The sequence below is a fragment of the Gopherus evgoodei genome, chromosome 2 (genome assembly GCF_007399415.2).
Source record: "Gopherus evgoodei ecotype Sinaloan lineage chromosome 2, rGopEvg1_v1.p, whole genome shotgun sequence".
In the NCBI taxonomy this organism is placed as follows: Eukaryota; Metazoa; Chordata; order Testudines; family Testudinidae; genus Gopherus; species Gopherus evgoodei.
Genome location: NC_044323.1, coordinates 79739595 through 79756939, shown reverse-complemented (window position 1 = coordinate 79756939; position 17345 = coordinate 79739595). Strand labels below are relative to the sequence as shown.

Below are 17345 nucleotides of genomic sequence, written 5' to 3'. Positions count from 1 at the left end.
TAAAAATGTGTTGTACAAAATGGGAAAGGATTGTTTTTAATACCAAAACCATGCTCTATTTTGCATGTTTTCTGCATATTTGATAGTAGGTTGTAAGTTCTTTGGGACAGGAACCTTCTCTATGTCTTGTGTTTGTACAGCACCTAACATAATGGGTTCTGAACAAATAATGGGGCTCCTAGGAGCCACTGCAATGCAAATAATTGATAACGCTTTCTCTTAATTAGTGTTATCTAGTATATATCTAGGATTTCATAATTTTTTACTTGTTTCTAATGAAAATCATTTTAATAGAATCATATAATGGAAATGACCTAATACACTAGGGTCATTTACTAGTCTATCACCACATCATTTGCTTATTGCGGGCTAATGTAGGAATTTTCCCTACAATATATTTTTTCTTCTACTTTTATTAGCCTAGTTTAATGCTCAAGGTTCTGGAAATCTACTGCTTGTTGTAATGGAAAACACACAATTCATCATTATGCCTGGACTAATGTTTACATGATGTACATTAGTCACCCACTAGAAGTGTCGATGTGCTGTATAGCGCTCCAGACAAAGTGTGGTCCCTGTGGAGACAAAGTTGGAACTCAGATTGTGATGCAGCCTATGTCTGAATTTAAAGTTATTTGTTTTTAAATAATGAGTGTCCTGTGTAAAACAGACTGTGATACCTCGAAGAAAGAGACTCAATGTTATTGTAATTTTTGGTAGCTTATTTGTGTAGAATTATTTTTCCCATACAGCCCCCCAAGGATCAGAAACACTCCCTGGCAGTCTTAAGCTGCCACCTTGTCTCTTAAACCTTTTAAAAAACCTACTTCTGCCCTGATGCCTTCCATCTGTCATTAGTTAAGCAAATGATTAGCTGCAGCTTCTGCTTTTCTGCTTAACTGTGTTAATTCTAACCTATCCTCCCACCCTTCCCTATCCCACTTGTCCTCTGGTTGCATCCTGCCTGTCATGTCACGACTGCAAACTCTGGGGGTCAGGGACTATTTCCCTTGCTACCTGTCTGTGTAGAGCCTTGCCCAATGGGATTAGGGTTCCCAGGTGTAAATACAAATAATTGCAATATCATAAAAATCAAATCACAGTCCATGTATTTACTACAGTTTCTAATTTTTTTCATTTGTTTTTGGTGTTGGCACAGATTGTTTCACAGAGGAAACTTTCCAAATCCTTACTGAAACATGGGAACACAGCAGGGAAATCATCCATAACAGTAAGACACACTTAAATATATTTTCTCCATGCTTAAAGATATCTGATGTGACTACTTCTTCATAAAAGTTTCCTATTGAGTTGTTAGCATGATCCCTAACAGAAAACATATTTTGAGCCTTCTGATTTATTTGATTGTTTCTGGGGACATACCTGTAATCCACAAATGGCAAGAAAGTTGTGGTTTTTTTTTAAGTGTCATAAAGTGCATTATTCAGATAAAGATACAGAGCAAGAAAGCTATACTGTTTGATTATTTCTAATTCATGTTTTACAGTCTTAAAAATGTACTTAGGCCTGATTTTTCTAACACTTATACATCTGCTTAATTTTGTACATTTGAGTAGCCCCATTGACTTCATTGTGCTGTGGGGTGAGTGTAGAGAAGCCATACCCACCAGGAGCAGGACCCAACCTCCCCTAGGGCCTCCCACCCCCTCCAGAGGAAGGACACAACTTTTCTCCACCCCCAGCTTATTTACTTGGTCATGATAGGCCATCAACATTAACAAATGGGTCTTGAGCCCAAAAAGGGTGAGACCACTGATGTAATATTGACTCTCCGTGAAATAGGGAATTTACCAATGTTAATGTTGCAACTTATTTTTAACACACGACTCCTATTGAGTTTCATATTCTTCAGTGAATTGGAAAGGCTCACATCCCAGATAGGTGTACTATTATCTTTAGTATGGTATAATACAGCAGTGCTTTTTCAGTCACTCAAAGAGAGTTCTGTCAGTGCTCATAGGTAGGGATTTGTAACTCAATTATAAAATATTGCTGAAGCTTAAAATTTGGTATACAAATCCTTATGTGCTAATGAGGTGATGTGTCCTACATGATCCTTCCAGCCAGTAGTCTACCTGGAACAGAAATATCATCTAATACATTACAGGGCAAATTTTCAGCAACTCAGGTCTGACTTACACATATAAAATGAATGGGTGTGTGCACTGTGATTGTGTTTTCATGCACAATTAGGGATTTGTGCTCACACATCCCTGCATGTGAATATTTTGCATGACCAAATACCAGTTTTATATGACACACATTTTGTAGGTTAAAGTCAGCCTCCAGTTTTGTTCTTTTTTTAAAAAATTTGTCCCGAAAAGTCCCAGTAGATGCTGCTGAAACAGCGTGAGACTCCAAGCAGCGCTATTGACTCCTGAGAATTGTATAGTAGAATAATAGAAGCGTCATGCTGTAGTACACTGATTATCACTCTGACCCAGGCAATACCTAGCTGGTTTGAACGATGTCATTGGTCACCCTACTAGTCCTCCAAGATTTTGGAGTCTTATGGTTTAATCCTGAGTGAGAGACAGATCTGGCTGGCGAATATGTGGGCAATGGGCATGAATCTCTGTTTTGTGTACTCCTTTGGGGAATGACTTGTGGGAACATTTCTGTGGGCAGGAAATTATTTTTCAATAGGAAAAAAATTGAAATGTCGTTTTGGTTTTGGTGGCATTTCCAATTACGATGCCCTAGCTCTACATTTAAAAGTTTTACCAGCCTACCTGTGTCAGGCATATGAGTTTTTCCTGACATAACAATACTAGTAGAAGCGCAAGGCCATATTTACACCACAGACTTCTGCTGGCGTGATTGTGTCAGCCAGGGATGTGATTTATCAGTGTAGCTTCTTTCAGGAGGGCCAGAATAAATCATACCAGTGAAAGTGCAGTTTTGCCAGTATGAGCTACTAGAGTATACCACTATAGCTATACCAGCAAAGCACTCTTAGTGTAGACATTGCACTAATATAGATGAAGTTACATCAGAGTAACTCTGCTTATACTGCCATACCTTATGTCAGCCAGGGGAATTGGCATAAGCTATACCAGACTAGGTCTACACTGCAAAGTTTTGCTGCCCATAGCGACATTGGTTAGGAATGTGAAAATATCACACACTTCTAGCTGATATGTTGATATGGGTCAAACAGCTCCTCCTCACCCCCCTTCCCCTCCCACTCCTTTGCAGATGCTGTTTATACCAGCCAAAAGAGTCATTTTGCTAATATAGTTTATGCTGTTTGGGGAGATGATTTAACTAAACTGGTTTAAACTGCATCTCCAGTATGGATTTTGCTGGAATAGCTGTACCAGCAAAGCCTCCGTAGTATAGTTTAGCCTCCAGTGTCTTTCTGCTGATATAACTGCATCTCCAAAATCATACTATACGGTTATACTATACTATACTAGCAAAACCCTCCTGCTGTAGACATGGCCTGAATTTCATGGTAATTAATTACAGGTAATTTCATTCTTAGTTTTTCTATTTATCATGGCAGGTTGCACAGAAATATCTTAAAAATTAACAACTTGTTTTATGAACATCTTCCACTCAGTTAGAGGCAAAATACTTTGCCAGAGGAAAGTGTTCTGTTTTGACCTATTTTGATATCTCTGCTTAGCTAGGTGTCTGGTTTCTTGGAAGGTGACTGTCAGTTTCCAGCTGATAGGGTCTATAGTCCACATGCTAGTAAATGGCATCTTTCCTAATTTTATTTTCTTTCATTATACATGCAAAACTCATATGTAGCTTCTCATTTAGGTGATTGCTGAAGAATTATCTGGCAATGATGACTATGTTGAACTTTCATTCAGCGCACGGAAATTAGATGACAAGGTAAGCTGTTTGGTATTAACCTTATTGAAAGATATAAGAATGCTTTCAAATATGATTTAATAAGATTTTCCCCCACAGCTATTTTTGTTCCTTGATGTTATTAAACACATCAGAGATTTCAGATCAATTCTCCCAATGAGGCTTTCCTCAAGTTGCAAAGTAATTAAAAAAACTCAAGGGAACATAATTAAAACCAAGACAATTTAATTATGCTGAGACCTCATTTATTTAAAATGCCACAGATCAAAAGTGCTAAGATAAGTGAGCTTTTTACAAGGAATCAAGATGTAATACTCAGAGTAGGCATCTTAACATAATGCTTGAATACTTCACATCATCTTATATATATATTTACTCAGCAAAATGTATTTGAAATGTGAGAGAAAGATTCCTTCTTATGTATTTGCCAAAGCCATCTCCAGTTCAATCAGGAATCTGTGCATAGACTAAAACCTCCCTCTTCACTCATCTTTATCTGTCAGTATTGCCCATTGTTATTAATTATATTTATATAATACTGTACCTCGATATGGCACCTTTCACCTCAATAACTTTGCTTATAAGTCACAACCTTGAATATCCAAATGTAATAGGAGGCATTTTAATTATTTAATGTAGTAGAAGGAACATCATTGTAATTAATGGATGTCATGGGGCCATGACCCTGTTTTGGATAACAGGGAATTTCAGATAATTGAAGGTCAGATAATCACTGTTGCACTGAATCCCTGTAACCACCATTAGAATGCTGACCCTTCTTGGCTGGTATGCTGTTCCTAATTAGTAACGTATGGTAATACCGCATAGTAGTTTGAGACTCAGAGAGTCTGATCCTGAAAATGCTTATGTGCACATGTAAGTTTGTGTGGGTGGGTGGCACAGTGTTTGGAAGCTCAAACCGTAAATGAGGAATAATAGCATATTAACCAAAAATTTAGGTAGGCAGAATATAATCAGCAGTGCTGGAATTTTATTAGGACACAGGGGTTAATAGCATGCCTGTATTTAGCATCTTTAATTACCATAAATGATGAATCCCATCTGGAAGTTGAATTATCCACTCATTGGGAGTTGCTGGATCCTCAGTGAAAATCAGATAATTTATTTAGGTAGATTTGAGAAACTAACTTTAGTAACTGCTTTTTAAAATCATTGTTTAAAATTGTAACATTCCCTTCAGCTGTCATTCATGCTATTATGTCCACAAAAGAAAAAGGGAAGGTACAGCATAGCAGGTGTTTCAACTGTCCATTTCCTTCCCATAAGTGTACCACATAATCTGCTGAAAATATCATTGAGAGGGTTGTGATTGTGCCTGTTATGAATCCAGTTTAAAGGATTAATCCAAGCTGTGCTTCAGCATCTGAGCTATATTCACTTCATGGTAATTTTAGAGAGTCTTTTAAGCACAGGGCAACTGTTTATGGGGCATATCTAAATTAGCAAAGGGTTTATCTTCACTCCTGGGGTAAGTCGACCTTAGTTACGCTACTCCAGCTATGTGAATAACGTAGCTGGAGTCGACATAGCTTTGGTTGACTTACCCCGGTGTCTTCACTGCACTGCGTCAGTCGGAGATGCTCTCCGGTCGACTTACTTTACTCTTCTCGGAGAGGTGGAGTACCGAGGTCGACCGGAGAGCACTCTGCTATCGATTTAGCGGGTCTTCACTAAACCTGCCTGTGACGGGTTGGATCACAGAAACCCCATTAAGACTGTCAACTGATCTGCTGAGACGACTTCTGAGTCTGTTTTTCCTGCCAACTTGGAACTCCAGAACCTTGCCTTGTTTGAGTCAGACACGCTTGCCTGCTGCAAACACAGCCCCAGGTCTGAACCATGTCCCCTAAAAGCTGCAGACTTAACTGAAAACAGATTAAGAAGTGTTCCTGTCTCCAACACTCAGATTCCCAGCTCCCAATGGGGTCCAAACCCCAAATAAATCCATTATACCCTGTATAAAGCTTACACAGGATAAACTCATAAATTGTTCGCCCTCCATAACACTGATAGAGAGAGATGCATAGCTGTGCCTCGCCCCCAGGTATTTATACATACTCTGGGTTAATTAATAAGTAAAAAGTGATTTTATTAAGTGCAAAAAGTAGGATTTCAGTGGTTCCAAGTAATAACAGACAGAACAAAGTGAATTACCAAGCAAAATAAAATAAAACATGCAATTCTAAACCTATTACAGTAAGAAAGTGATTACAGATGAAATCTCACCCTCAGAGATGTTGCAATAAGTTTCTTTTACAGAATAGCCTCCTTCTAGTCTGGGTCCAGCAATCACTCACAGTCCTGAGGTTACTGTCCTTTGTTCCAGTTTCTTTCACGTATCTTTTGAGGGTGGAGAGGCTATCTCTTGAGCTAGCTAAAGACAAAATGGAGGGGTCTCCCAGGGGCTTAAATAGACTTTCTCTTGTGGGTGGAGACCCTCTTCTATCCAGAATCCAGCTCCAAGATGGAGTTTTGGAGTCACATGTCCATGAATGACTGAGTTCCTTACCAGCCAGGCCACATTCCTGGGAAAGCTCAGGTGTGGATTGGCATCTCCAAGTTCATTGCTAGTTTAAGTGTTTCTTGATTGGGTACTTACTGAGAATAGTCTTTTCTCAGGAAGCTGACCAGTTGCTTCACTGAAGCTACTTAAAATTAAACAAGTACATAGCCAATATTCATAACTTCGAATACAACAATGACACATGCCTACAAATAGGATGAATGTATCCAGTAGATCGTAACCTTTGCAGAGATATGCTACATGGCATATCTAGAATAAAACATATTCCAGTTATGTCATATTTACTTTCATAAGCATATTTCCATAAAGCATTATGGGGTACAACGTTACACCGCTGATTGCAGCAGTGTTGATCTCCCGGTACTGAAGACAAGCCCAAAGGGTCCTTATGTAGCACCTGCTCTTTTTGTTATCTTATGCCTGATCTGATGGATCTGTTGAGTAATAATCTTTTAATTAATAAAGTTGCCTTGTGGACTGAATGGTCTAATCAAGGCTACCACAAAGTTATTTTAGCATATATTACTGTATTAATAAGGCAGGGATTTTGTTATTTAAAAGTCAAACAGTTTTAGAAAATGTTACTTACTGGTTTGTTTGGAGGGACCTCACTTAATTTGAACCATTCTTTAGGAGGTGGAGGCTTTATATGACCAAGATGATTTAGTCAATATTCTGTAATGGCACCTTCCTAGCCATAGCAAACTGTTATATAATATGCAACTATAGATATACTTGATCTGATAGTTCATGAAGGTTCAACTCATTAAGGTTCAGTTAGAGGCCTCTAAAGTACCAGATCACGGACCAGATAGACTGATGTAATCTACATCAGTTCACCTAGCACTGCAATGGGTTACCTAGGGAGGTGGTGGAATCTCCTTCCTTAGAGGTTTTTAAGGTCAGGCTTGACAAAGCCCTGGCTGGGATGATTTAGTTGGGAATTGGTCCTGCTTTGAGCAGGGGGTTGGACTAGATGACCTCCTGAGGTCCCTTCCAACCCTGATATTCTTTGATTCTATACAGAATACAGTAGTTATATTTACTTTCATAGATTCATAGACTCTAGGACTGGAAGGGACCTCAAGAGGTCATCGAGTCCAGTCCCCTGCCCTCATGGCAGGACTAAATACTGTCTAGACCATCCCGGATATACATTTATCTAACCTACTCTTAAATATCTCCAGAGATGAAGATCCCACAACCTCCCTAGGCATTTTATTCCAGTATTTAACCACCCTGACAGTTAGGAACTTTTTCCTAATGTCCAACCTAAACCTCCTTGCTGCAGATTAAGCCCATTGCTTCTTGTTCTATCCTTAGAGGCTAAGGTGAACAAGTTTTCCCCACCTCCCTATAACACCCTTTTAGATACCTGAAAACTGCTATCCTGTCCCCTCTCAGTCTTCTCTTTTCCAAACTAAACAAACCCAGTTCTTTCAGCCTTCCTTCATAGGTCACGTTCTCAAGACCTTTAATCATTCTTGTTGCTCTTCTCTGGACCCTCTCCAATTTCTCCACATCTTTCTTGAAATGCTTTGCCCAGAACTGGACACAATACTCCAGTTGAGGCCTAACCAGTGCAGAGTAGAGTGGAAGAATGACTTCTCGTGTCTTGCTCACAACACGCCTGTTAATGCATCCCAGAATCACATTTTGCTTTTTTTGCAACAGCATCACGCTGTTGACTCATATTTAGCTTGTGGTCCACTATAACCCCTAGATCCCTTTCTGCCATACTCCTTCCTAGACAGTCTCTTCTCATTCTGTATGTTTGAAACACATTGTTCCTTCCTAAGTGGAGCACTTTGCATTTGTCTTTATTAAACTTCATCCTGTTTACCTCAGACCATTTCTCCAATTTGTCCAGCTCATTTTAAATTTTGACCCTATCCTCCAAAGCAGTTGCAATCCCTCCCAGTTTGGTATCATCTGCAAACTTAATAAGCATACTTTTATGCCAATATCTAAGTTGTTGATGAAGATATTGAACAGAGCCTGTACCAAAACAGACCCCTTTCCAGCAGGATTGGGAACCATTAATAACTACTCTCTGAGTTATCCGAACAGTTATGCACCCACCTTATAGTAGCCCCATCTAAGTTGTATTTGCCTAGTTTATCGATAAGAATATCATGCGAGACCATATCAAATGCCTTACTAAAGTTCAGGTATACCACATCCACCGCTTCTCCCTTATCCACAAGACTCGTTATCCTATCAAAGAAAGCTATAAGATTGGTTTCACATGATTTGTTCTTCACAAATCCATGCTGGCTATTCCCTATCACCTTACCACCTTCCAAGTGTTTGCAGATTATTTCCTTAATTACTTGCTCCATTATCTTCCCTGGCATGGAAGTTAAACTAACTGGTTTGTAGTTTCCTGGGTTGTTTTTATTTCCCTTTTTGTAGATGGGCACTATGTTTGCCCCTTTCCAGTCTTCTGGAATCTCTCCTGTCTCCCATGATTTTGCAAAAATAATAGCTAGAGCCTCAGATACCTCCTCTGTTAGCTCCTTGAGTATTCTAGGATGCATTTCATCAGGCCCTGGTGACGTGCAGGCATCTAACTTTTCTAAGAGATTTTTAACTTGTTCTTTTTTCATTTTATCTTCTAAACCTACCCCCTTCCCATTAGCATTCACTATGTTAGGCATTCCTTCAGATTTCTCAGTGAAGACTGAAACAAAGCAGTCATTAAGCATCTCTGCCATTTCCAAGTTTCCTGTTACTGTTTCTCCCTCCTCACTGAGCAGTGGACCTACCCTGTCTTTGGTCTTCCTCTTGCTTCTTGCTTGTCAAGCTCTGTTTTAGGGCCAGATCATCTCTTCTCCTCCAGTCATGGGGATGGAGTTTTCCCCTCATGAAAAATGTTTGGAACCTACCCGAGAAACCTGGTGGAGCCCCTAGAATCCACAAGAGACCAGTGCTATCCTCACAGAGGCGCTGTCCCTCCACACAGCTATGGCCACAGGCAGCCTCCCCATCTCTCAGCAAGGAAGCCTCCTGCCCTAATAGTCCCTGGAACCCTTGAAGAGAATGGGCCCCGTGGAAATAACAACAGTGTCCCAAGCGTCATTACTTATTCATGCTAAGCTTTACGGGGCTTGGAAGGGGATGATATGTGTGTCCCGACCACAGGCCTGCCCCAGCCCACTCACTTCTCATTTGACCTGTCCAGTCCCCATTCCCTTCTCTCATGTGCTGCATCCTCAGCTAGGTATGAGGGTAGGTGCAAAAATAGTGCCATGGAGATGGCTGGGCCCCTCTTTGCCATGAGAGAGGAAAAGCTCCACATGTGAGAGCTTCCTTCCTCAAGAGGACAATCCAGGACTCAGAGACATATTACTGGCCTACAATATCCCATTCAAAATCAGACTGATGTGTTGGTTCAGTCATCCAGGTTCTGCTTGCTGGTAATAAGCCCACAACTACAAATACATGTGACACAACTAATTAAGATAAAACTCAACAAATAATACATTGGCCTCATTTTGCAAGTGTGATGGGAACCCATGCCTTCTGCAAGAGCCCTAAATAGCAAGGAACAACAAGGCCATTCATAGAGCTATTCACAAGATGGTGGTGTTGGTCCAAATGGGAAAACACCACTGCTAGTTTGGCTATTGCTCATTTGTGGTATAAGTATTTCATAGAAGCATAGAATATCAGGGTTGGAAGGGACCTCAGGAGGTCATCTAGTCCAACCCCTTGCTCAAAGCAGGGCCGATTCCCAACCAAATCATCCCAGCCAGGGCTTTGTCAAGCCTGACCTTAGAAACCTCTAAGGAAGGAGATTCCACCACCTCCCTAGGTAACCCATTCCAGTGCTTCACCACTCTCCGAGTGAAAAGTATTTCCTAATATCCAACCTAAACCTTCCCCACTGCAACTTGAGACCATTACTCCTTGTTCTGTCATCAGGTACGACTGAGAACAGTCTAGATTCACCCTCTTTGTAACCCCCTTTCAGGTAGTTGAAGGCAGCTGTCAAATCCCCCCTCATTCTTCTCTTCTGCAGACTAAACAATCCCAGTTCCCTCAGCCGCTCCTCATAAGTCATGTGATCCAGCCCCCTAATCATTTTTGTTGCCCTCCGCTGGACTCTTTCCAATTTTTCCACATTCTTCTTGTAGTGTGGGGCCCAAAACTGGACATAGTAAATTTTTCCACATTCTTCTTGTAGTGTGGGGCCCAAAACTGGACATAGTACTCCAGATGAGGCCTCACCAATGTTGAATAGAGGGGAATGATCACGTCCCTCAATCTGCTGGCAATGTCCCTACTTATACAGCCCAAAATGCCGTTAGCCTTTCTGGCAACTAGGGCACACTGTTGACTCATATCCAGCTTCTCGTCCACTGTAACCCTTAGGTCCTTTTCTGCAGAACTGCTTCCTAGCCATTCGGTCCCTAGTCTATAACAGTGAATGGAATTCTTCCATCCTAAGTGCAGGACTCTGCACTTGTCCTTGTTGAACCTATCAGGTTTCTTTTGGCCCAGTCCTCTAATTTGTCTAGTCTCTCTGTATCCTATCCCTGCCCTCCAGCGTATCTACCACTCCTCCAAGTTTAGTGTCATCTGCAAACTTGCTGAGAGTGCAGTCCACGCCATCCTCCAGATTTACTGCCCTTTTTAAAATGCCAAGGGTTGTTTTTTAAAAACAATCTACCTAGTTTATAATAGAAATTCAGGGTGTAAACAGCACAGGTTTGGCAGATTAAAAGGGTCTGTTGCTAGTTTAATCATTGGTGAAGATTTTTTTCATAAAGCTTCGGTGGAAATTGAGGATAATCGAATAAGTGAAACAAACTATCAGTTTCTCTTCAGGGGAATGGCTGTAGCATCTCATGCAAAACTATAAAAACCCCACAGCTATCAAAGCTTGCCCTAATTGAGCCAATAAAGGTTATATTTTTATAGTACCACACATTTGTAAGGTACAGCTACAGTTTAATATTTTACTGAAACCCACATAGCTCAGATGGCAGATCTTTGTTTCAAGAGATCTAATGGAAACTCTTCACAGTAGAACAGTAACTTCCAGAATGCTTGTATTACATTATTAGCTACCTTACAACTACCCTAACAAGCAGGTACATTTATTGAATGCTGTAATCACTTTTGAGCACTCAGGCAGACAAACTGTCATTTTCCCATTCTGGGGAAGTTAACTTGAGAAGAAAGATTCTCAAACAGAGATATGTATTAAATAAAAGACAATTTCACTTTTAGTTTTATGTTGTTCAAGGATATTTTTAGGACTGCATTTTGTTAGCAATGCAGTTATAAACCTAATTTCCAAAAGTGGCTAGTGATTTTTGGTATTTTGGTGCTCAATTAAAGACACCTCAAAGGTGCCTAATTTTTCAGAAAGCATTCAGCACCCACAATCTGAAAATTAAGCTGTCTGAAGACATTTCAAGTTGGGTACTCAAAATTTGAGCTAACAAAATTTGTTAGTTGCTTTTGAAACTGTAAGTCATGTGCTTGTGTTAAAATTATGTAACTGCTTTTTATATCAAAAGAACATTGTGCATTATATCACTGGCACACATTTAATGAATCATTTAACGTTGTTAAAACACTTAGACATTAAACCTTTATTGCATGATACATCTTCCAGAAAGAGGACTGCTCCAATATTACTGTGAAATAAAATAAAGCTGAACATGCTCAGAGACATACTGTAACAACTGAAATGGTTTGAAAACATTAATAACTATGAAACAAAATTTGATAAAACTCTTAACAGATAAGTGTTTCTTCAGCATAGACTTTTTATGAGTTGTTACTAAGGAACTTTAATGTTAAGTGATGTTTACTGCATAGGTTCAGAAAGAATTAGACTTTTCTTATGTATTTAAGGAGACACTATAAGCTAAAATTCATAATTAAAAATCCTTCCTTTCCTAGCTTATTAAACAGCATAGTTTTAACAATAATGTATTTAGGGCACTCCACTTAAGTCAGTTCTTTAGTTTTTTCATGACACTGAACTGGAGTGACGCTGTATTCATTCTGTTTACTTGTTTTAATCTGTTTCCAGTTTTCTTTTTCTTTTGTAATCACGTTGTTATTCTTTTCGAATTTTCAGTACTGCAGAGGAATTTTTAGGGGGTGGGAGGGTGGATGATTTGCCTTGAAATTACTTTTATCAAAGATCCATAAATGCTTTTGTGTTCATAAAACCTGCATTGTTACTGCTTGATCCTGCAGACTCTTACCACCATTTACTGTATGTTTATGACTATTCCCATTAACTACAATGAGATTACTCAGATGCATAAGGATCAGGGCCTACACTGAGTTTGTGCATTTCAAATAATAGGCCACATCCTTGCCCATGCTCCAGCTGCTTTCTGCTGCATTTAGAAAGCTGGTTTAACCATCTACCTGGGGGGCCAGTAAGAGGTTGTGGTTGAGAGAAAAGGGGCCATGGTCAGAATGCTGCTGTGCTCCAACAGTCGGCAGCTTTACTAGCAGCCCCATAGGGCTATAGACAGCAGCACAGTTTAGCACAGTCCCAAAGTTGCGTAATACTGCATCAGAATCCAGGATTGGGGTCCAGTAAACACTTTGCAGCCCTCCCCTACAATCAGCTGCATGCAGTGCATATTTTGGATTTGCCCATAGTTAAGGGCATCTAGCAGCTTCCCTTTCCCCGTTCTGTTTATTGTTTAAACACAAGTCATGTCTTTAATATACCTCTACCCCGATATAACACGAATTCAGATATAACGTGGTAAAGCAGCAGCTCTGGGGAAGCGGGGCTACGCACTCTGCCAGATCAAAGCAAGTTCGATATAATGCGGTTTCACCTATAACACGGTAAGATTTTTTGGCTCCCGAGGATGGCGTTATATCGGGGTAGAGATGTATTTAGGAGAACTCTTTTCTCTAAGAATACATCACCAAGCCTCCAACATAGCTTGCCTGTGCTAATGTTTGTTGACAATAGCATTATATCCCAGCCATTGAACTTTGTTTGGGTTATCTAAAAAGGACTAAATTCATCCATTGTGTAACTCCTTTTAAATCTGGTCCAGCTTCCCAAATATAATAAAGCTGATGATAAATGACCAAACTCGTATTTAGGACAGAAATAAATCAGCTAGATAGGCTGCACTCAGCAGGAATCAGGTTGTGTACAAGTGGGGAAGTTATCATTAAAGGAGAAAGCAGGCCACAATATTACTGTAAACAGTGCCTATTGCCATGATTGAATAGCCAAACTGAGACCAGCGGAAGCATTGTGTAAACCCTAGTGGAACAAGTAAGGATAAAAGATAGTTCTGGGATACCTAATTGTCTCACTGAAACAGAATTAGCATTTCTTTTTCATTAGCAGGGAAGCAGAGGGATGCTGTGGATACACTCCAATGGATCTCAAGAATAAAGTGCTCTGATTTTTATTCTAGGATTTTTTCAGCAAATCTGATCCATTTCTGGAGATTTTCCGAATGAATGATGACGCCACCCAGCAGCTCGTTCACAGGACTGAGGTGAGTAGTGGGCTGGTTTTATTCTCCAGGGGCACAGCTGGTCTGTAATAAGGAATAGTTTTATCTCTACCATTTCAAAGGACACACTTCCAAGCACCCACACTGACTCACTGAGGTCCTACTTACTCCTCCCCCTCCCCCGAGTTTCAGACTAGGGTAACTATTGACTTCAGTACAACTACTCATGATGTGTGCTGCTAGGAGTGAGAAGAGAAGAGTGTCCTTGGAACCTAAAATGCAGACTTAATTTAATTTACAGCATATAATTGTGTTTGATGGGGTGACACTTTCTCAGGGCACCCAGAACTATAAGTCAGTGGTTCTCAATCAGGGGACTGGGGCCCCCTGGAGGGGCACCAGCAGGTTTCAGGGGGTCTGTCAAAGAGGGCGAGTCTTAGACTCGCTGGGGCCCAGGGCAGAAAGCTGAAGCCCCACTGCATCGGGCTGACATCTGAGTCCCACCTTTGACTGAAGCCGAAGCCTGAGCAACTTAGCTTTGTTGGGGCCCCTGTGGCATGAGGTTCCAGGCAATTGCCCTGCTTGCTACCCTGTAATGCTGGTTGTAGCTTTTATATGCAGAAAACTAGTTGTTGTGGCACAGGTGGGCTGTGGAGTTTTTATAGCTTGTTGGGGCAGTGGGCTCAGAAAAAACAAGGATGAGAACCCCTGCTGTAGGTGACCTCATTACCCCTGTGCGTTAGCAAAAGAGACACTTGCTGGTGTTAAACGGGGTGACCGCTCTCTGTCACCCTCAGCTGTTAGCCACACCAGACAAACTTCTCAGAATTCTGCCAGCCTTTACTTTGCATGGCAGGTAACACTTGCTGCACTCCAGTCCCTGAGCCCCATTAAAGAGTGTTCAGCCTCTGTCACAGAACACACAGTAATTACGAAGCCTGTTGCCTCTAAAGAGACAGTGTGCACACCCACTTACTGGTTTCAACTAACAATTCACCCTTATGATAAAACACAGAGAGGTTTATTAACAGAAAGAATGAAGTGATACTGAGTAAGGGTAGTAGAAACAGATATAGTTACAAATAAAAACAGAACAGGCTTCTAGGAGACTAAACATAACTGCGGCAGGATGAAATCTTTGTCTAAGTCAAATTTCTCACCTAAAGCAACCTCCCAGTGTCTCCAGGCCCCTGGACCAGCTTTCATGTCCTTTTTGCTCCATCATTGATGGCTTATCACAGGGTTCCCTTTCCTCTTCCTTATAGTAGCCCAGAAAACTTTTGAAGTGTATCCCAAGACAAAGTTCTTCTCCCCTGCTGTTTGTTCTTTCTTGTTCTCCTGTTAACTTGCTTTTTTCCTGTTGACTTAATATGCAAATGAAGCTAGCTGTGTGTTGACTTACACAATGCTTGGTTTATATCAGCGACCTAGGCAGACAGTTAAATCAACATTCCTTTGCCTGGGAAAAACGTTTTGATCTACCCTGCCTGCTTATCTAGTTGAAAGATGTTTGTAATGCATTCATACAACTTCTTGAATAACACCCGTACATATATCTGAAAATGCTTATCATGACCAGTATGATATAAGCTTTCATTTCTCACCCTATACAACATTCTTCATAGATAAATACTATGACAGCAGTATGTTAGACGTAGTGAGTTTGTCAGGCCTGACAAGAGTTGCTGACAGAGTAGTGAACCCTCAATGGACTTATGTGTCACAAATGGTCAGTATTTTTAAAGAGCTGCTATGACAATGAGACAAACTGTAGACAATATCATGTTTTCCCCCCATCCCCATTAAGCCCCCATAGGATCCATTCTGCCTCTTCTTTCTCCCATATGGCTGATTATCGTGTGATTTGATGTGAACTGATGTTTTCCTCATTTGTTATTCAGCTGCTTCTTCTGCCTGTTTGATTTGATTTCTATGTCATAATGTCAGTATTGCTTCCATGGCAATGAACTGTGGAACCACAAATAACGGCTCAGATTGAGGCTCTTAGATTTGTAGACAGGTCACATCATCAGCCAGCTGTTCCTTGATGTAATGGATCCAACAATCATTCTGCTAGGAAATTGGGGTGGAAGATGGGGACCACCAGGGCCCAAAATTGATACATAGGCACAAGTGTCCTATGCCGCCTTCTTTATGCATTGTGAATAGTTCCATTGACGTCAGTCAATGAGTAAGGCCTTGTCTACACTATGGGCTAAATCAGTGCCGCTGCGATTGATGCAGTGGGCATCGTTTTAACGGGTCTGGTAAAGTCATAAATTGATGGGAGAGTGCTCTCCCATCTACTTAATTAATCCACCTCAACGAGAGGTGGAAGCTAGGTTGACTGGAGAGCATGTCCCATTGATATAGTGCAGTGTAGACCCCACAATTAAGTCAATGTAAGTTATGTAGTTAGTTATGTAAATTAACTAGCATAACTTACATCATTAGTGTAGACAAAGAGTTGGTCTTTGCATGACTCTGGCCTCAGACCGTACAGGGCTGAAGTGGTAATATGGAACTGGGTTTCCATTTCTCTTTTCTGGCAGTATAAGACCAGATTGTTTTAGCATGTATCTATGACATTAAGCTAAGACCACCACTACGTCCACACTGGGAGCTGGGGTGTGATTCCTGGATTACAGACATACTCATCTGAGCTAGCATGCTAAAAATTGTAGCTGGGGTAGCACGGACAACACTGGTGCAGGCTAACCATGCCAAGTACATATCCACAGAGGTAAGGCAGGTTTGTACTCAGTGCCACTGTTGCTGCCCATACTACCCTGGCTACACAACTATTTTAAACGCACTGGCTCAGACAAAATCAAGCCCGTATTTACACAAGCTGGGAGTCACTCCCTTAGGTCACAGAGTAGATGTGGTCTTTGAAAGTTACAGAGAAAGCATTGGTGTCTGTCTGCCTGAAAAGAGAGCTGTCATTTTATGAGGCAGAATGCAGGCAGCATGTTACAGAGAAGGCATATACTGTGCTCTGTAATGAAGACTACTTCTGTTCATTCTTGTTTGGCTATTTTCCCTTATGCTTAAATAAGGCTGTTCCGTGTACATTCCAAGGAAATAGAAGTCTGGAGGAAGAACCTAGCCTTCAAGACTGTTTTGTTTCATTCTGACCGGTTCTCCACATGGACCACTCTGCCCGCTTATACCCATCTTTTTTTTCATGATGTCACATATGTGGCTCTTGCCCTTTTTAGTGCCTTTGGGCTTGACCTCACTGTCCGTGCTCCATGACCATGTTGAATGGGAGTTTTACCAATGTAAGAACTAAAGGATCAGATCCTTCATAGATTCCAAAGGGGAGAATCACTATTCTGTGAAAAATTAGACATAGAATCAGATTTTGACTTCAGACATGTATGCCTATTGCTATCTGTGGGAACCAGAGGCAAGAATCTGAATCAGGAATTCAGACCATATCATTAACTTTCTAATTGCATGGCACTGATACTTAACATCATGGT

General features: G+C 40.8%; 1 protein-coding gene across 4 annotated transcripts in view; it reads left to right on the top strand.

Moving 5' to 3' along the window:
• Window positions 1-17345, top strand: part of CPNE4 (copine 4) — a 429510-nt gene that overhangs the window by 294132 nt on the left and 118033 nt on the right. For all 4 annotated transcript variants that reach the window (XM_030551103.1, XM_030551101.1, XM_030551100.1 and 1 more), the window contains 3 exons: window positions 1160-1231; window positions 3793-3867; window positions 13816-13899. In XM_030551103.1, coding sequence (XP_030406963.1) covers window positions 1160-1231; window positions 3793-3867; window positions 13816-13899 — 231 coding nt within the window. The remainder of the gene's footprint in view (window positions 1-1159; window positions 1232-3792; window positions 3868-13815; window positions 13900-17345) is intronic.